This window comes from Melospiza melodia, chromosome 8 (genome assembly GCF_035770615.1).
Source record: "Melospiza melodia melodia isolate bMelMel2 chromosome 8, bMelMel2.pri, whole genome shotgun sequence".
Lineage (NCBI taxonomy): Eukaryota > Metazoa > Chordata > Aves > Passeriformes > Passerellidae > Melospiza > Melospiza melodia.
The window spans coordinates 9,482,053-9,503,008 of NC_086201.1; the positions used below are offsets into that span (position 1 = coordinate 9,482,053).

A 20,956-nucleotide genomic window follows, 5' to 3' on the forward strand; every position below is an offset into this window, starting at 1 on the left:
GAAAGCTCAGGATCTGGTATCCCGTGCATAGGCAGGAAAGCCAGGAAATGGGTGGTTTTATGACAAAAACCAAGCATCCAACTGTCTGTGGTCCTTTCCCTGCCTGTCGCTGCGTGCACTGCCTCTGCTCTGAGCCCTCCCATGGGGTTTGGCACTGTGCAGGGCTGGCACCTCGCTCACCCACCCGTGTGCCCTGCCCTGGGGCTCTGTGCCCTGCCCCTGTGCACACACAGCCCTTCCAGGCTGCCATCAGTCCCTCCCTCCTGACCCACTTGTTCAAGATGTGCCCAGCAGGACAGGCACTTATGACATGACTTTGCCTGTGGGTTTTTTTTTTTGCAAACACCTCCAAGCTGGTGCTGATCCCAGCCATGACCGAAGGAAGTGCCTCCCTCTGCTCTGCCCTCCTGCCCAGGGCTGAAGCTTTTGTCCCAGCACGTGGTGAAATAGATGGTAACTGTCTCTTTACCTTTTATCTGTTTTCTTTCTTATTTTCTCTTTCCTGCACATTTTCTTTGGTCTGTTCCTGTGCTCTGTGGTAAGCTCAGAGCTGACCAGCTGTGATGCTCTGGATTCAGTCTGTGTGCAGTGGAGAAGAGGACACTTCTCTGGAAGATAAGGTGCCTTCAGGACACTATTAAATTAAAACAAAGAATAAATTTGAAAGGTTAAGTTAGGGGTCTTCTAAGCTTTAGATATGCATTGAAACAAAGTCTTGCTTGGAATATGACAAGAAGCTTTTTCCTTGCTTCATGAATAATCTTTCTGCACAACTCATTGTACTGATACCAGTCACCAAGGACTCTGTAGTCTCAGGCTATACATGATTTTCCCTTTTTCTGAAAAGGGATAAAATAATTCCATCACTTTCAATAACCTGCAGTACCTAACTGTCTGTACAGTGTGTCTGGAAAAGCCTTATCATGCTTTGCCCCTTCAGAGTGGCTTAAAAAAACAGAAAAATATTTTTCAATATTGATATTTATGAATGTTTAAAAATATTTAAATATTTTATAAATATAATAATTTTCTCTCAATTGTTTTATTTATCTCAAAGAAGCAGTTTTCTAAACTAAAAGTTATAATAATAGCAAAACTAATAGTAATAATTGTAGGGAAATCAAGAACAGTAATGACTGCCAAAACTTGACTGACTGCAAAATTTGATAACTGCAAAAGCTCCTGAAGGCAGTTTTCAGGTGATCTCAGAATAAACTGTTCTCTACTTGGCAATCCTTGTGCAATTCTCAGTGGTTTATCAAAGTTGATTCCCTCTCTGATGGCTTTCTGTCTTTCTGAACTAAATTTTCCGCTCTGAACTCCAAGTAGAGTGCCATGATGGGAAGGGCTCAAAAAGAGGTGAGAAATCAAAGGCAGATCACTTTTCCCCCTTCCATCTCTCCACACCTTGGAAATTGTTTAGATTTGGTTTATGGAGAGTAAATACATTTAATTTGTCCTTACCAATCTGCTCCACATCAGTTCTGCTTTTTCATGGTTGAAGAAGGTGGTGTGGTCACCATAACCCCAGCTGATGGGAAGGACACAAATGTTTTCTGTGGAATTAAATCCAAGCCAGGTGCATCCTGAGATCCTCCCATCTGTTCCCCATCTCAGTACATCTTTCTGATACTGAAGATGCTTTCTGAAATCTGTGCTCCTTTGGCCCTGAGATGTATTTTTGTTCATTCTGAAAAGATGCAATGGTCCAGAACTTGTCCTTTTCTATTAATAAATAAGAGTGGAGGAAACAGAAATAGTTTCCATTTGAGCAGTATGTTTATTAGAGAAGTAAATGCAGTTCAGTGAAGACTTAAGATGCTTTGTAAGATATCTTATAAGATATTTTTAAGCAAAGTCTTTACACAGCTTGCACAGGCTTGTCAGGTGGCAAAAAGGCAAGATGGTGCCTGGTCCAAGGAAGGGTGTGTTAGACCTGGGATTGAAGCTCATGAGCCAAAGGCTCAGGTATTCCCACTCCTAATGCTCTTTGTTTTGTGCCTTTTTTCCTCCTCCTTTCCCTACCTTCACCCAGTCCCAAAGGACAGGAGCAGGCAACGTTTCTCCTGCCCTCCTGACACATGCCTGGGGCTGCTGGGGCTGACTGGCACCTCACCTGCCCACCTCAGTGCTGCTTTCCACTGCTGCCTGGGCTCAGGGGAAGGAGGGCAGCCCCACCTGTGCAGGCTCAGTGGAAGGAGGGCAGCCCCACCTGCCCAGCTCAGTGGAAGGAGGGCAGCCCCACCTGCCCAGGCTCAGGGGAAGGAGGGCAGCCCCACCTGCCCGGGCTCAGTGGAAGGAGGGCAGCCCCACCTGCCCGGGCTCAGGGGAAGGAGGGCAGCCCCACCTGCCCGGGCTCAGTGGAAGGAGGGCAGCCCCACCTGCCCAGGCTCAGGGGAAGGAGGGCAGCCCCACCTGCCCGGGCTCAGGGGAAGGAGGGCAGCCCCACCTGCCCAGCTCAGGGGAAGGAGGGCAGCCCCACCAGTGCAGGCTCAGGGGAAGGAGGGCAGCCCCACCTGCCCAGCTCAGGGGAAGGAGGGCAGCCCCACCTGTGCAGGCTCAGGGGAAGGAGGGCAGCCCCACCTGCCCGGGCTCAGGGGAAGGAGGGCAGCCCCACCTGCCCGGGCTCAGGGGAAGGAGGGCAGCCCCACCTGCCCGGGCTCAGGGGAAGGAGGGCAGCCCCACCTGCCCAGGCTCAGGGGAAGGAGGGCAGCCCCACCTGCCCGGGCTCAGGGGAAGGAGGGCAGCCCCACCTGCCCGGGCTCAGGGGAAGGAGGGCAGCCCCACCTGCCCGGGCTCAGGGGAAGGAGGGCAGCCCCACCTGCCCAGGCTCAGGGGAAGGAGGGCAGCCCCACCTGCCCGGGCTCAGGGGAAGGAGGGCAGCCCCACCTGTGCAGGCTCAGGGGAAGGAGGGCAGCCCCACCTGTGCAGGCTCAGGGGAAGGAGGGCAGCCCCACCTGCCCGGGCTCAGGGGAAGGAGGGCAGCCCCACCTGTGCAGGCTCAGGGGAAGGAGGGCAGCCCCACCTGCCCGGGCTCAGGGGAAGGAGGGCAGCCCCACCTGTGCAGGCTCAGGGGAAGGAGGGCAGCCCCACCTGTGCAGGCTCAGGGGAAGGAGGGCAGCCCCACCTGCCCAGGCTCAGCTCACCGTGGGCTCAGCTTGGCTCCTGTCAGGGCAGGGCCAGGAGCTGCTGATGTGCAGGTGGCCCTGCCTCATGCAGAGCTTTTCCAAGGGCAGCATCAGGGAGCCTTTTGGGTAGGCAGTGATGCAGAGTCCTGTGGAATAATTAGAGATGAACAGTTAGCTCTAATTAACACGTTTTATTGCCAGACTTCCCATAAGCCCCACAGATCTCTCTGAAGGTTTATTGCTGCTTTAATGACATTGTTTTACCATGGAGATATGAGTGAGAGTGGATGAATTTACCAAAGACAAATCCTGAATAAGGCTTAGGGATGAAGTGGGAGCTCCACAGCTTTTGGCTTCCACTCTGTTCTTTAATTTATTAGGCCTGTGAGCCTCTGTTTGCACATGCATGTATTTCATGACTAGGGGGGTACTGCAGACAGCTCAGGTAACCACACACAGCAGCTGAGCAAGTGGGGAATCTTCATGGCAAGGTTCATGGTTATTAATTTAAATGTACTTTTGTTTTATTTATGAACTAGAAAGGCCCCAACAAGACTCCAGTGGCTGCGATTTGCTTAACAAGTCTCATCACCATGGCTTTTGTCTTCATTGGGCAAGTGAATGTTCTTGCTCCCATAGTCACCATCAACTTCATGCTGACATATATTGCTGTGGACTATTCCTATTTCTCAATATCCTTGAGCTACACCATTCAGCAGAAACCTGAGGAGAGCCAGATGGGAGCTGCTAGACCTGCTCACTCCTCCCAGCCTTTAATTGTCAACAAGCCCCCCAGCCGTGCAGCAGATGGGGTAATTCAAAGCAGATCAAATGGCACCTTGCTAGAATTCAAAAAAGACATGGACCAGATTTTTAAACCATTTTTTAGTGAGCCAAGTACTTGCAAAAGAGAAGGAGCTGAGAATTTAACCCAAAAGGGCAAGCTAAAGAAGGCGAGGAAGCCAGCCAAGCAGACATTACAAGACAGCTTTCTCCTGGATCTCCATCAGGATGCTCCCCTGGCTCAGAGCAGCTGGGATGAGACCACGGAGCCCCATGGGAGGCAGCAGGACGTGGATGAGCAGGGTGATCAGTGGGATGCAGGTCTGGGCTCATCACCCCCTGTGGATGCCCAGCACATACCCAGGAGGATGGAGCAGAGGGAAGAGCCCTGCAGTGAAGTGATGATGCTCCCTGGCCCAGGGGGAGAAGGTAAGGGCTGCAGGAGATGGACATCTCCCTGTTCAGAGGAAATTGTTTATAACCTTGCTCCTCCCAGTGCTTTCCTGAAGGCAGGCATGAAACGAGCTTTATATGGGGCTGTCATTCAGTGATTCATGGCAATAATATCATTTATTCCAGGTGAGGGTAGAGTTCATTGCAATGCATCACAGGAGAAGTTCCAATGCAATTTCCTACAGAAGATTAATCACAGGAAAGCAGGCAGGACTAAATTTACTGCTGGGTTGTTTACGATATACTCATAATTCTTCACAGGCCTTCTGAATGCTGTACATTAAAAAGGGTTTAGGTGTGCCTTGGGATTTACTTCATCCTGGTGTGGGGTAGGATGGTTGGAGCCCTGTGACTCTAAAACTCAGGCTATCTTAGTGCAGTGGTCCCCACAACACAGGTGGAGTCTGCAACCCAGCATCCGTAGGTAAAGATCTGAATTTGTTCTGTTGGTGATGTGGGTATTTGATACAGCACCTGTGTGTGGAGTTTGTCATTCCCAGGGCTGTAGTGTTTCATCAGCATTAGTCAGTTAAGCTTCCTAAACCCCTCTGAGGGAGGAAAGTATTATTTTTCTTATTTCACAAATAGTGAAACTGAGGCAGAGATGTGGCCTTCAAATGGACTTAGCAGCAGAGCTGGCAACTTTTTGGTTTTTTCCTTGCACTTCTTTTCAGTTTTCATTTTGGAGGTTTTCTTTTAACTTTGTCATATCCAGCAGTCAGCTAGAATTTTTGTTTTGGTTCCTGGAATTTGGTAAAGAAGAGAAAAAAAACCCCAAATTATAGCATCTTTCTAATTTTTTTTCTTTTAATTTTCTTTAGAATCATCTATAAAGCAACAAAATCAAGAACTGGGAATTCAGCAAATACCAGAAACTTTCTACTCCAGATTTTTCAGTCACTGGATTTCCTTTGCTGGTGTAAGTAATCTTCTTTTATTTTGAGCAGTGTTTTTTGATAGTAGAAAACAGAAGAACATTCATTCCATACTGCAGTGTAAATATTCCAGTACCTTAAATAATGGTACTTTTGATAGTGTAAATACTCCAGTACCTTAAATAATGGCTTTTGATTCTCGTGTTCCAGGTCCCCTGAACTAAATACTCACGGTACCATGCATCCAGCAGTTCAAATTCATGGAAAGCCCAATGGCATATTAAATTAAATAACAACAGGAAAAACCCCAAACAAACAAGCTTCAGCCCAGCTCAAAAGTACAAATGAAAAGTCCGGAGTCTTAGGACTTTAAAGATGCATGGATGCATGGGGAAAAAAAATCAGTGTGCCTCTTGTGTGTGCTAGTCTGCTTTTTCTTGCTGTGTAATGGACTGAGACACCATCTTCAAAGCTTTGTTAATGGGCCAATTTCTGCAGGCTTGGGGTGGGGTTTCATTAGAGCTGACTTCCTGATACCAGTAGCCCAGCTATGAAATTCCATCTTTTGAGGGAGGAAAGGAGAGCATTCCTACAGCATGTTACTTTAAATAACTTTTAAATAGCTTCTGCCTCAAGTTGCTGAGAAGTTTAGGACACTTAAATTTATCTTGGGAAGATGGATTATTGGGCAGATGACAAGGAAAGGGTCAGATATGCATAATGAATGAGCCATATGGCTTTGCTGCATGGTTGAGGATTTCATAGCTGTGCATAAAATGTAACAAACCCACTCAAACCACCCAACAAACCTCCCTTTAGTTTAATCCTCAGATGTAGTTGGACACCTGCTTTTCAAATTCACCACTGCTGCTGCCAGGAGCCCCCTCCTGGTGAGGGGTGCCACTGGGCTGCAGCACCAGGGGTGGGCAGGGAGTGGTGGCCCCTCTTTGGGACGGCATTTCTAGGAGGTTGTGTGCTGATGCCATCTCTGGGCTCATCTCTGTTGTGGTTCCCAAGTGCATGTCCTGGCAGAGCCATCAGCTCTGCCTTTGCAGGGGAATTTGCTTTTGGAGATGATGGATGTGCTCATCAGAGCAAACTTGGTTTCCTGTCAATGATCAGGCTTGGGAGGAGGTTGCAACAGAGAGGATGGGATTGATAATGCAAAATAAAATCACAAGAGCAAAAACTGGTTGTGTTACTCATCCTGACTCCTCTCCCCTCTGCCCTCTCTCTTTGAGCTTCACTTGTGTCAGTTGGGACCATTTTAGCCCTTTCTTTGTGTGCTGCCCCTTGCTGTTCCAGATATCTCCTATGGAGATGCTACCTCTGCCCCTGTTTGTATGCAGCTTGAGCCAAACCTCCTCCAGAGCTGGTGAGCCTCTGGATGCTTCTCTTGGAGAAGCCCAGGCAGAGACCCACACTGTCCCTGGGACTCAGGGTAGCTCACTGGAGCTAACTCCATGCTGCTGAAGGTGACACTGTTACCCTGTGCTCTCCCTCCTTTTAAGAGTGAGACCAAATGAGGCTCTCTGTAACATGGAAACCTGAGCTTTGATTGTCCACATGGTCTTACTTCCCAGACTCTGGGGTAACCCCAAACTGTGTCTTTCCAACAGGCAATTGTGTCCCTCATCATAATGTTTGTCATTCAGTGGATCTACACCCTGGTCAGCCTGGGAGCAGCAGTTATTCTGTATTTCTACATTGGCCAAGTCAGCCCAGGACTCCCTCTTGGTGAGTTTTTTCTCTGTATTATTAAACCTGCTTAAAAATTCATTAAACTTTTAATTTAACTCAATTAGGAATTGAGACTCTTGTGTTTAATATGTGGGTGACACAGTGAACGATGACAATTTGTTTCATTGCTATTTTAATACATTTTCTCTCTGAGTCTTTAATTTTCTGTTAGATTCTAACTATAACTAGCATTGGTGTGATAGTTTGAACATGGTGCTTGTTGCTTTATTATATGGTGCTTCAAATGGCAAAAACATATACTAAGATTTGATAGGGGTGGCATTTTGTAAATGTATCCCAGCAATGAGAAAAATCTGCTGTAAATAAGTTTTATTAAACCAAATCAATCTAAACCCACCTGAGAGAAGTTTATGGAAAATGGGAATTATGATGAGTGTCTCATCAAATCTCAGCATTCATAGCTGTGGAACAAGAGAGCCTTTTTATTCCAGAGCTGAACACGTTGAATAAGTTGGGAACATAATCTGGGAAAACACTTTAAGGCAGAGAGCATTAGAGAGATCTGTGCACATGATCGGCTTAAACAAGTTCAAAATTAAACAGTGAAGCACATTCAGCAAGCGGCTCATGAGAGCCACAGCTCCTTGGCAAGGCCAGTGGGGGGGTTTGCAGTGCTCTGTGTCTCTGAAGGGACATGGTGTGGGCATCCTCACCTGCCCATGAGTGTGTGTATCCATCCATCCATCCATCCATCCATCCATCCATCCATCCATCCATCCATCCATCCATCCATCCATCCATCCATCCATCCATCCACAGGCAGGTATGTGAGGTGCATAGCTGAGTGCATGCCTGGATGTGCAGTTTTTGGTCCAGGATGAGAAAAATCAAGTATGAAATATGGGTTCATATGCAATTTGTGCAGAAATAGCTACCTGGGTTTATTTAGGTGAAAGATGATTAGACAGTAGGTAAGTAGGTACTAGATTTCAGAAATGCACATGATGAGAAATCAAAAACTAATCACCACCTCCCAAACATTGCTAAATTGTTCTTTTTCTACTCTTGAGTGACTTCCTTTCTATGTATCTGTAGGGGATAGTAGAAAAGAGCTGAGATTGTGGATAGTAGTTGCTAATTGGTATCTTTTGAAATATATATAACTTTTAATCAAGTTCTTTATGGCCCCCATGTATCAAACAAAACAGAAATAATGTTTTCAGGTGTTGGAGTATTTTTTGCCTTTGTGCACTCACTGTATTATATCTCTGTAATCTGCTTTTGAAATATTTATCAAAGATTACTTTAATAAGAATTTCTCTGTCAGTGTTTAGAGGGTTTTGGAAGCTGATCTGAGAAATAGCAGCACGATTAGACATTTTTTCTTGGTTTCTTTTGCATGTGCATTCTCATGCATACAATGAAACAATGCATGGCATTGAAAATGTTAGAAGTGAATGCTCAAGATTCAGCCTGATTTTCACTTGGCTGCGAGGGAATGTTATTTTGTGGTCACAAGGCTCTGATGATCTGTGAGTTTGTTCTTCAAAGGATCAAACAGCCCTTCTGTCTGGAAGGCTGGGAGACACTGGCCTGAGAGAAGCTCTGGATTAGGGGCTAGATGAAGATCTTGGGAGGAGAAATTCCCTGTGGTTGACACATCCCTTCTCTCTCTTCCTCCCCAGCAGCCTAAGCCAAATCCAGCAGGCACTCACAGGGCTTGATTCTGTCCCTCACCAAAAACTTCTCCTGCTGCTTTTGCTTCCAGCTCTGGCACTTCCCTGCCCCTGCAGGAAACTAACTCTACTGAGAAATCAGAAAAGAAAGCAGTGGTGGTGTAATAAGCTTAACCAGCTCTCTGTGGGGTCAGACAAGAGGAAATGAGTGGTGAGACCACAGCCACCCTGGCTGAGGTTGGCTGGATGGCACCTTCTGTCTCCCCATCCCTGCAGTGGGAATGGTTTTTGCAGTCCAGGGAATGAAAGGCACTGTGGTGGGTGTCTGTGCTTTGCTCAAGCTTTACTGGGGTTTAACAAGCTGTCAGGCTGGGAATGCATAACTGCTCTCCATAGGAAATTTGGGTTCATACTGGACAGCTGTTTAAAAGCCACAGCATGCAGGAAGACTGCAGGAATGTTCTCACTATCACAGAATCTTTGGGTACTGCAGGCTAATAACAAGCATGCTGGTTTGAGATTTTATGCAAAAATGCAGTGGTATAATGCTATTATGAGAGAATTAGCAGCATACTGACTTCTTGTGCCTTTTCCCCATAGGAGCAGCAGCAAATTTCAGTTTCTTTGGCTGGATTAAGTCGGTTTTGATCTCTTCATGCAGGTTGGTACCAGTCACTTGGCAGTGACCAAACCCACTGCTCGTTGTTCCCATGACCCACTAATGAGCACAGAGAGGGCTGGAAGAATTGACTTGCTTATTTCCTTAAGCAGTCTTTCTGCCTCTTTTTGCATACTCAGGGTTATTCTTGCTTAATTGTAAAGAGGCTGTTTGCTTCCCATTAGCCTGGCATATGGTTGGCTGTGTATGTGGGGAGGCAGGAGTTTCCTCTGCTTTGTGTGTGGGAATATCAGCTGATAACTGTATCTTGGGGCCTGAAGCTTTATCTCACCCAAAGGTCTGTGCTCAAAATCTATGGCTCAGGTTGAACTGGGAAATCTGCAAGGAAATGAGAAATTGCGGACTCCTTCTCTTCCACCCATCATTCACTGAAAGCAAATTTCTCTGGTAGTGATGGAACAGACACATATGGCAGCTGTGTTCAAGTTTCAGAGAGGAATCTGGGGTGGGGGAGCTACAATAACTTTGGGGCAAATATGATAAACAGGGTCTTTGGTGAAGGAACCATTCAGTATTGAGTTTGCATGGGACTGCAGTAGCGTTGTCTTGGGGTTTTGATTACCAGAAGACCTTGAGGGTTTTTTTTAGTTGGTTATTAACTAGTTTGGTTAAACTTATTTGATGCTATTAATTATTAATTCCATCTCATTGGGTTTCCTGTAGCAGCTTATGAGCACCTTTGCCTCTGAGCAATGGGCTTTGAGTTTCTCAGTCTGTTGGGTTTCTTTTTTGCTGGGGTGAGTGAACACGGTAGTGAGGACTGTGCAACACGAGCTGCCATGCATTATATGGGCCAATTTGCTGCCTCCTTCAAAATAAATGAAAGTCCAGGCAGTTAAACACATTGGTCTGTCTTGCCAGGTCTTGTATCTGCCCACAGTTCCTATAACATGACCATAAGCTTTTGGTGAGCAGAGGTGGTTGGGGAGAGAAGCCAGGGGTAAGGCATCTCTCTGAGGTCCCTTGGTAGGCCTCAGACATAACAGCACTTAATTTATACCTTAATTTAAACCATTTAACAAAATATTCTTATGGAATTATGATGTCTTTGCATCTTCTCAACAGGTAGAGGGTTGAAATTTGAAGAGTGGGGGAATCAGCACAGGCTCTGTCATCGGCATCTGGTGATGGTCCTCCAAGTATAGCAAACTTGAGAGTTCACTGCTCTGAGAGGTTCCACTCAGAGGGAGGTGCTGGTCTCAGCCCACTGTGGGCCAGGAGAGCTCAAAGGGTCTCACTCTGGACTGTTCCTTACACTGTAGCAAGAGAGTTGGCTTTGGTCATAGTAATTTTCCATCCTGGCCACAATTTTTGTCGGTAACTTTCTTTGAATGCTTTATAACAAAAAGGCTGTTCCACTTGGTTTGTTACTCATGCAAGAAAAATAAGTTTCCAAGGATATTCATTAAAAACCAGGAGCTGTCAGCATTAGTTCCCTGGAGCAGACAGTGTCTCTGATAAGCTCAGGAGGAGCTGAGCCCAGGTGCTGTTTGTCAAGGCTGAGGCCTAACACGCATTTCTCAGATCACAGTGCAGCCTGAGGGGCAGGGGAGTGGGATACACCACCACATATGTTTTCTGCATAAGGGATTGTCCCCTATCCCCTTGCACATCTGCTGGACTGGTGACATGAGCCCAAGCCAAGGGTGAGGAGTTAAGACAGGAACAGGGTAAGTGGGGCCGTGTGAAATGCTGCCAGAATTACTCATGGCACAGTGAGCCAGACCCTGCTGCTTCCACCCCAGGCAGATTTGTGGCTGGTCATTTTATCTTGGTGCCTCTGTGATGACAGAACAGCATTTTCCTCTCAGCTGTCCTTTGGTGCATCTCAGTTGTGCCTCCTGCCCATTGTCAGAAATCCCTGTGGGAGTCTGGTTGAGGTGTGGGACTTCATGGAGAAGGACTGCATGGAAAGGGGAAACTATTCTTGCCTCTTGTGTGGAGAGGTGCTGTTGTCACAGGGGGATTTTATCTTTGAGTTACCAGACCAACAAAGTCCTTGGTTCTTTGGTCAGTGCAATCAATGAGCAAAGGCCCTGCCGAGAAAGGCTGAGGGGAGACCTGGTGAGTGCCCAAGGCAGAAACTGATGCTGGTTTTTTCCTCTCAAAGAGTGCAATCCCTGGGTCAGCCAGCCAGCTTTGTCACCTTTTCCTAGTGCCAGGGCTCCTGCTCTTACTGGCACAAAGACACCCTGGGCTCTGCTTGGGAGTTGGGTCATTTTGAAGCCCATCTATGCTGTGCTGCAAAAAACTGCATTGAAGTAATTTAGAGGTTTTTTCTGAGCTCTGTTTTCCTGAAATCCAGTCAAGAATTGGAGAAAAATAATAAACTCCATTCAGCTGCAAAGGAGTTGGAGGCAGCCAAGGGTTCTTGACACATCTAAGGCTCTTAGGTGCTTGATGAGGTCTTAGTCAGTGCTATATTTGTCTTACAGTTTTGATTTAAAAATGCCAATAAGGTTTTCTTAAAATCAGCTTCTGGGATGAAGAGATTGCAGGGAAATCTCCTGTTTTATTTAAAAATTACAAAAAGTATTACAATTCTTTTATTGCTTAGGAGATCATAAAAAGGATATTTTTCATTAGAAATGGTTTGTGTTTCTTCTTCTCTTGCTTGGCGTGGAAGGTGTTGACACAGTCAATATCCAAAGAGGAAGCCCATTTGTTATGAAAGGGAGAACATTTCTTTTGTGCCTTCTAAGAAAAATGCTCTCAGGTTAACTCTGTGCCTCCAAGGGACACCGGGAAGGATTTAACCTCTTCTGGAATCACCCTGCCTTGCTGGCACAGCCGAGAGCACAGCTGGCAGTGGATAACAAACAGGGGGTGATGCAGGCACCTCTGCTTCTCTGCTTGCAGGAGAAGGCCAGCTCCCAGGGAGCAGATCGTGGTGACACCATCCTTTGCTACAGTTGGCATGGAGACCAGGCAGCTCACCGAGGAGAACGCAGACTTCGCCTCGCGGGACCGCTACCACCAGTCCTCGCTCATCAGCAGAGAGGAATTTGGGAGCCAGTTCCAGTGAAGGACACACACACACACACACACACACACAAATCAATCCATTACTTCAAAAAGCATTTAGAAGTGCTAATGGCTGCCACGGGTGCCTTTTGAAATACTTGAATGTACGCACAAAGGATGTGAATTGCTATTTATGTATTTGAGGCTTGTTTGTTTATGCAAGCCACAGCATTGCTGGGCTTCAAACCTTACCCAAACTGAGGGGAGAAAATAGAAATGAAAGGGCCAGCCTGGGAAGTGATGAGTTACTGAAGACAGTATAACCCTTTTAAGGAATTCAATTTTAAGCCCTATTGAGTTCTAAAAAAGGTTGCTGCTCTAAAAGCTTACAACACCCCATTTCAGATGTCCTCTGGGTGACTGGGGACACTCTGCCTGGGAGCAGTGACGCTGGCAGCAGGAGCCAGTGCCCTACTCCCAGCTGTGCCACGGATGGATGCGACCTTCCAGGTCAATTCACTTCTCCTCTAGGCATGAATTTCCCTGCTTGTAATACAGTAATTTTCTACCTCAGCATTTCAATTACCAAGATCTTAGAAAGTATTTTAAGACATTAGACAATAGGCCAGAATCAGTGGCAAATACGAGAAGATTATGAAGTATATTCACAACTGAAATCGCACATTTAAGTGCAGCAATGCAGGATAATGACCTCTTCTGTAAAACTGTGAAATTATGTCTTAGAAGCTGTTCATAGTTATTTCCCACATCCTTTCTGATGTGAGAGCTGAGACCTGATGAAATAGCTGGGCCCACTTAAAGAACCTCCTGGATGAAGGGACAGATGGTTCAGAATTGCTTTAGCAAAATAACTTTACCCCCAGCACCACACATCAGTTCTGACATTATGAGGAGGGGGGAATCACTGCCTTTCACTTTGTTTCATCTCTGATAATTTCAACCTTTAGATTATTTATTTCTCCTTCTGTGCAATAAAAGCCTGAGACACCAGGAACTCCTCTCCATCCTTTCTGTGGGCACTCTCAATGCCTTTGAGCACCATTCCACTTGCCAGTGCTAAGTGCCCTGGTGTTGCCGGGTGAGGGGAGTCCCATCCCATGGCCTGACCAACTGCAGCTTTGGCTCTTTCCTTTTTTTTACAGAGGGAGGCACAGGAGGCTTTCTGCTGACATGGAGAAAAGAGCCACCTTGGCGCACTGCAGAAAGTGTATTCATTTCTCAAGGTTGCAGGTCTTGGACTAAGTGCTTTTAACTTTAATTATCTCAACAGAGGCAAGAGGAAAGTTGTGTTTGTGTGACCTGCTCTGACCCACCTCAAATCAGTCACTCAGTGTTGGAAACACCTTTCCAGGATTCCTTCCTGCCTGCCTCTTGCTGGTGGTTTCCAAGGAATCTGAATCTGCTCTGTGGATTTTGGGCCCATGTTGAAGCTTCTGGGGCCAGCGGCTCCAGAGAGCCCTCCCTGTGCTTGTAGCATCCTTAATCTTGGCAGATACCCCTGTTGTGCAAACTTCAAACACTCCTTGGTGCTGCCCCACTGCTGGCAAGCTGCTTGGTGCTGTGTTACAGTTTCATACCTGATCATAATGCCATTACTGTAAAATGTTGTATTTCACAAAGTCCGGTCACGTGTGCGGTCCCTTTCCATCCGAGTCAAGGATTGCTCAGCCCCGCATTTCCCTGTAGCTTGAACAAAAGAAAACCCCAGAGCATGGCATGAAGAGATTAATAGGCAGAAATTCCTAGATAGCTTCTTTGTTGGCTACTCAATAATTTAATTCCCTTCTTAAAATACGACATGACTTAGGAGATCCAGAGAGGGAGGGTGGGGAAGGTCCTTGGCTGTGTATCTTGCTCGCTGAGAAGTTGCACTGGTTGAAAACAGATAATTTGGTGGAGAGTGTTTGCCTCTTCAACACTGTGGCCCCTACTTGTCCCCAAAACTGGGATGCGATGGCCCTTGGTCTAGCAGTAGTGGGAGGAGGTCCCCCAGCTTTGCTTTCAGCTAAGTGTGCAGCAGCTGTCCCCTTCTCCTGCCACCACTGTCCAGCAGCCCTTTGCACCTCTGGAACATTCTGGTTGTGTTTGTGTGCTGGCCAGGCCTCTGCTGGCTGCCAGGGAGAGGCAGCGTGCTGTGCCATGCAGGGGCTGGGGAGGGGACACCTGGAGGGCTCTGGGTGCAGGGATGGGGTGTGCCTTGGTGTGTCTGGAGAGAGGCAGCTGTGGCTCTGGCATCAGCGCTGGATAGTTATTGCTGCTCTTGACACCTGGCAGTGGAGGGAAGGCTCTGCAGAACACACTGTTCCAGGGGTTTCTGGGGGCTCCACATGCTGCTGCTGGAGAAACTCTACCACCTCCTTCACTGGCACCTCCACCACCACAGCAGGAAGCAGCTGCTTCCATCACCTGGTAAGCACAGGCACCTGCTCCTTCCCTTGTAGCTGCAGGGGGAAATGCATCACACAACCCTTGCTGCATCACAGGCGAAGAGTACAACAACCTTCCTGGGTTATGCTTGGAAAGGACGTGCTGATCTTCCCTGGAGCATTACCTCAGGTGTAGTTTATGGAAAGAGTGGCAGGAAGCCTTGTTTTAGCACCAGTAATCCTGCAGTCTAGGCAGCATTGGAGACCCCATGAGACACTACAGGAACACAGGGCTTTGCACCAAGGAAATTTTTCCAGCAGGAAAGAAAGCAAGCAAGCAGTTGTACAGCTAAAGATCATGGTGTCACTTCAAAAATGGCTGTAGCTTTGGTTGCACTCTAAAAAAAATGGGTGAAATTAGGTGGGCAGGAATTTATCATCTTCACATTTAGTGAAGAGAAGAAATGGTGGTGGGGATTGCTCCTGTGAGTGGAAATGTGCTGCTTTCATCCCCTGAGAGCCCAGATGAGCCTCCACATGCTGGGGATTTCATGAAGCTTCAGGTTCCCTGAAGGTGAGTTTGTGGCCCAGCTCTGAGCATCAGATGCCTTGTTGTATATCAAGGTTGCAGCTTGGCTACTGTAATCATGGAAAGGCCTTACTGCTTTTTAAGTCATGTGAGATTTTTTATCATCCTATAATTATTTTCCTTTTGGTTTGAAATTTGATATTATTATTATTATTATTATTATTATTATTATTATTATTATTATTATTATTATTATTATTATTAGTATGTTCTGCAAAGGGTCAAGGTGTGAAAACATTTGTTTTTGAGAGAGATGTGGATATGGTGCACAGTTTGGTTCCTTTTGAAGGCTCCAGCTGTAAATTGGTGGCTCCACTTTTGATGGTTTCCTTTGCAGAGCATACAAGCACAAAAGGCGGGTGAGGATAAATATTTTATTACTTGCTTTGCTGGAAGCTCATGCTGCATTTATGATCCCTTGGCACTAAGAGGGTCCAGAAATTGGAATTTTATGCCTCAAAAAACTTCCAGCACAAATAGTCAGGACTAAGAATGGGCAGAAAAATTGTTGTGATATTGGCATTAAGAGACAGTTTGTCAGTTGGTATAAATTGTCATCCACATGGATCTGTGTCCCATTAGGAGTCAGCACAGGGACAATCAAGCTCATTAAATCAAACTTAGCTCAAACTTGTCTTTTTTTTCACTCTCCTCTTGTCCTCTCTTGATCAGCCTTGAGTTTCCTTATATAACAGAAATGGTTATTTCTGTGTATGGTGGCCAAAATATCAGACACCTGCCATGGTCACCTCTTCACAGCTGATAGGTGTGACCACAGTGTTGAAGCAGCAAAGAAGGGTGACAATATGAAATGATGCTTGTGTGCATGGCTGAATTAAGGCACAGGGGGCTTTCTGTGCCTTATGAGGTGGTTTGTTCTCAACCATGTGGCTCTGATTTAGATTCAGACAGGCAAAGTTTCTTAAACAGCATCATTCTTACACCTGCAAGGTCAGAAGAGATTTGCTGGAGCACAAGAGCCAGCCTAGGATTAACATTTAGGTTAGTGGGAAATTGAAGTTATTTGAATTATTGCCCTTGCCTGGTGAATTTTAGAGAGGGTAATTACAGGGATAAAAGAGAGGAGATTTTGTAGACAACCTATAAATTTGTTAGCTCTGTATGAAAGTGGAATATAACGCTCTTGTTATGTTCTGCAGTGGTGTCTTGCTGCAACCCAGATTTGGCACAGCATCCCTTAAACCTGAGACAAGGTGAGACCTCAGCGGTAACAGCCTCAAAAGCTATGGATGAGAGGCTCTAGCAGCAAACTGCAGGCTAAAAATAAATCACTTTAAAGCCCATACGGCACAGGAGAGGCTCCTTTCCTCTCTGCCTTCTGCTCCTCGTGGCTTTTTTCATAGGATTTTTGTGCTCATATCCCCCAATACCTGGGATTTGCCCTCCTTATGCAAGAGCAAACAGAACCACGGGTGCTCCCAGAAACTTGGTGATAGAGGAGCACACCTGTAACTTTATTGGATCCAAGTGTCTCTTCTAAATTTCACTGGGGGCTTCTTTCCAGATTTAAGGGCACTGCTCTAAAGTGTTTAGCTCAGCTGCAGAATATCTGGGTGTGCTCCAAACCAGAGTTGGTGGAAAAAGGTCCTGAAAGAAATAAATAAGAAATTTAAAATTGCTTCTTCCCAGATAGATTTGGATGGCTGGTTTATTTTTTTCCCCTCAGAAAATAAGGGATTCTTTTTTTCCAGTGACAGGATTCAAAATGAAACATCAAGTTGTGCATTTTTCTGTGAGGGATGAAGAGGGATCACAAGACCCGTATCCATCCTGACCTCCAAATGTCAAATACCTGGAACAAGCTGCTTCCAATGGCGGTACGAGGCAAGCAGTTTTTGTTAAAATAAATCAATAAAACACCACCAACCCCAAAATTTCAGGAATAATGGTCACGTATTAAGTGCCTTTTGGATGATTGGTGTCTGTTAATGGATGGTTTGTGGCATCAAGAGGAGATGTGAACGTAATTAATTACTCAGTTAGGAACTATTTGTCCACTTTGGAAACTCAGGGCTTTTAATAACAAAATCCAGGAGGAGAAAATATTCACTTTGTACCTTAATTCATCATCAGCTTAAAACTTGTCTGAGGTTTATGAGCCTGATCCAAGTTTTGGACAGATCTGGGATGAGTTTCAAGGGAGCTGCAGGAGTTTCATGACATTGGCTGTGCTGTGAAAGGCTCCTATGGAACCAGAGGGAAGGGACTGGTTACTGTAATCCTCACAAAGTGTTACAGAGATGCCTCTTCTGCAGAGATTCTCATGGTTTTTTGGGATTTCAGACCAAAATAATGTAGAAACCACAAAATTTTGTCACGTCTGTAGCCCCTCAACCTGGAAAGTGGAAATCAAGGTGAAAGAAAAACACACTCTGTTTTTCCCTCCCCCCAAAACAAGGTGATGGGCAGGTTTCAATTAATCAATATCAATCATGTTTTATATATAGCTTTGTTAGAGTCTTCCTGTGTTGATGAGGTTGTTTGTTTGCTTGTTTGTTTGTTTTTAACTCCTTTGCTGTGTGTGGAATGTGCTGCTTGCTTTCAGCTGGAAATGCTAAATGTGCTCTGTACATGATTTGGGGAGGCGTTTGAGGTCACAGCCTCTTTCAGGAGGATGCTGGGGCATTACTCGACATCAGGCTTTGCCTGGCCCATCTGGCTCCTCAGACATGATTTCATGCATTTAAATCTCCTATTACAAGGAGGATGGGGAGCAGCCCTCGGCCTGGAGCTGCCCTGGGAGCAGCATCAGCAGGATGCTGCAGCGGAGTGTGTGGTGTGCCATGGGGATAAACAACTCCAGCACCACATGGGGAAAAGCCAAGTGCTGGTGGCCTTCACTGAGACCTTGTGCTCCACACAGCCACCTTCATCCTGCTGCAGTTCTTCCTTCTCCCACCACTGATGCTCCTTTCCCAGCCCCCAAGGGTGTCAAACTCATCACATGGGTGGCGGGGTTCACATCCTCTCCACACTGCCCTCTGCAGCTCCAATGGGTAAAAGAGTATTTTTTTAATAAAAACCAACAAAGTGAGGGTTTTTTTTTTTTCTTTGTTGTTTTCACGTGGCTGTTGAAACTGGAGCTCAAAAATATCAGTCATAAATTGACTCCTTATATTCCTTACGAAACCCTGAAGGTAGGAATAAAAAATAAGATGGCAGGAAAACACAGTAGCTTTAAATTTACAGGCACTAAACCTTGACAAATCAGATACCTGTGGGGGAAGGGACTGCATTTAGGAAGTCTGAAACTGACTGAATGTCGGTGTTTCCTTTCCAGGTGCTTGTAAATAACATGCTGCTCATGGAACCATGATGGAGAGAGCAGGGAGGTTATTTTCTGATGGTGAGAACTGGTTTAGACCCACAGGTTCACACCTGTGGGGCCTTGGCTGGTCTGGTGAAGGCAGCTCACCACTGCCATGGGCTTCAGAGGCTGCAGTGTCATTCCTGTCCCAGCTATACCAAGCCCTGCCAGGATGTGGCTCATCCAAGGGCACATGGATGGCCAGCGTTTCCTGCTGCTGGCCCTGCACTTGGACACACCATCCTCATGGTCACGAGTGCCCTGTGTGCTTCAGAAATGCAGCGGGTCAGGCAGGTTTAATGGCAGATTTTGGGAGGATATCAGCTACCCCCTTTCCCCACAGGCAGAAGGGGTTAATTCAGCCTTCCCTGCTTTCCTAGCTGGTGGCACTGCAGAGTAGGCCGTGCTATGGGGGCACGGAGCCATTCGATACCATTCCACATGGGCTGTTCCTGCAGAAGTGTTTGGTTTGCATTTGCCTGTGTCTGCTATGCCTCTCCATGGGCCTGTTGAGGGAAACAGTAGGAAGAATTTATTGAGATCCTTTTGGAAAAGCATTTGATACTGTGCTTCCTGCTTGTTGGATTTACAGCTTGGAAGGATGCAGTAAGAGTGGGGAGCTGCTGTGTGGCTTGGATGTTAGGGAAGTCTCTTGGAAAAGGTGGGGGAAAGGGAATGAGCTCTAGACTCTGTATTAGGGCCCTCAGGCATGAGAGTGAGGGGACAGGAGAACATCCATTTCATGTCAGGGCAAAGTTTGGTTTTCATTCGCTCCCTGCAGCCCTGAGGATGCATCCTTGGCCTCAGAGAGGTTTCTGTGGCCCTACTGCCTTATGTGTATTGCACAGTTAAAAAAATCAGATTTGCTGGTTGGAAGGTGCTTCTTTCCAGGGACTAACAAAACTTTCTAAAGAATCATATTTATTACTTACTATCTTAATAATTGGTAGCATGGAGTCCTGTATTTTACGTAGAAAGATATCCCCAAGTGTTTGAGCTGCTGCATTGCACTACCTGTGCCATCTCCCAAAGTATCAAAATTCTTCACAACTCCTCCCCTGAGCTTTAAGCTGTGTATTGGTCTCTCTGTCTTATCAAGACAGAAGCTTTGTTTTGCACAACTATTCCATACAGAATGTGTAAATACCTGGACACAGAATGAAGAGGCCTAAAAATGTCCTCTGTAGGTCAGGCACCTTGGTGTTGCCTGTGGCTTCTGGATCACTCCATTTGCCAGGACTGGGGTGCTTACTTGAATGACTAAAGCATAATCATGATTGGTTTGTGCTTCATGTCCAAAACTGAGCAGCTTGACTTGTTCCTTGGGTTTAGGCAAATTTGAAGCAAGAAGCTGGCAAAAGCTATAGGGAGTAGACTAGAGCATGGATTGATAGAGGGATTCCTCAGAGCTGGCATGGAGAGAAAAGCCCGGGGGCAGAGGAGAGCCGTGTGGGGTAAAGCCAAGGCCCTTGGCGTGCTGGTGTGGGCTCATCAGTGCCACCTCTTGGGTGGAAAGAGGCTTCCAGGAGAGTTTGTGTGCGTCAGCCTCCGACTTCTGCTTTCGGTGAAGGGCAAAGCGGGCAGCGGGGGGCTGTGGAGCGGACCCCGGCTTTGCTCGGTGCTGCAGCCGTCCGGACGCGGTGAGTTGTCACCAGCTACGCTCTCCTCCGGAAGGTCGGGTTCTGCTTGGCTTGCGGAAATCAGGTCCGGTTCTGAGGCAGAACCAGAGGGAAAGTGCAGGGCCCAGGAGCGACTGGAGGGGAGAGGTGGGCCAGAGCGGGTTTGTGCTCCCCGGAGAGGGAGAGCTCAGGTGGACCCTAAACCCGGCACATGGGGATGCCGGCAGCCCAGGCAAAGCCCAGCCCACTGCTCTGCGGCGTGCTCCCTCCCAGAGCTAGGAGCATGAAATTGAAGGGGAATTTCAGAACAATGAAGGGAAATCCTTTGCCTCCCGTACAGCCCGGCCTGGGAAATTCACCACTGCCAGAAACTGCACCCTCAAACGCTGCTGCCGGCGTTCAAAAGGGAGTCAGCTTTATAAGCAAGAAAAAAGCTGAAGTTATTTGCCAAGGACTCGATTTCGATGGGATTTAAGTTCAGGGCGGGAGGGGGATGACCCGGCCGTGCTCGCCGGGTGCGGGGCCTGCGCGCTGCCCGCGTTTAATGCGGAACCGAACCGGGGCAGCTCCGCGACGGCCGCGGCGGCGGGCAAGGGGGTCGTGCTCGCCCGGCGCGGTTGGCAGATGCATCAGGAAAAATAAAGTAGAAGTAAAAAGGAGCGTTATTATTATTATTGTTGTTACTAGTGCTAATAGTCCCGGTGCTGCCGCAGCCAGCCGGGTGAGGGAGCGGGCGGCCCGACGGCTGCGCGGGGCGGGAGGGGGCGGCCGCTG

General features: G+C 47.0%; 1 protein-coding gene across 1 annotated transcript in view; it reads left to right on the plus strand.

Moving 5' to 3' along the window:
* The window catches only part of SLC12A8 (solute carrier family 12 member 8), a 55,250-nt gene extending 41,976 nt beyond the window's left edge, over positions 1–13,274 (plus strand). Inside the window, exons 10-14 of the mRNA XM_063161686.1 lie at positions 3,668–4,340; positions 5,186–5,283; positions 6,859–6,976; positions 9,217–9,277; positions 12,155–13,274. Of these exons, the coding sequence (XP_063017756.1) occupies positions 3,668–4,340; positions 5,186–5,283; positions 6,859–6,976; positions 9,217–9,277; positions 12,155–12,320 (1,116 nt within the window). The 3' untranslated portion in view covers positions 12,321–13,274. The remainder of the gene's footprint in view (positions 1–3,667; positions 4,341–5,185; positions 5,284–6,858; positions 6,977–9,216; positions 9,278–12,154) is intronic.
* Positions 13,275–20,956: the final 7,682 nt, after the last annotated feature.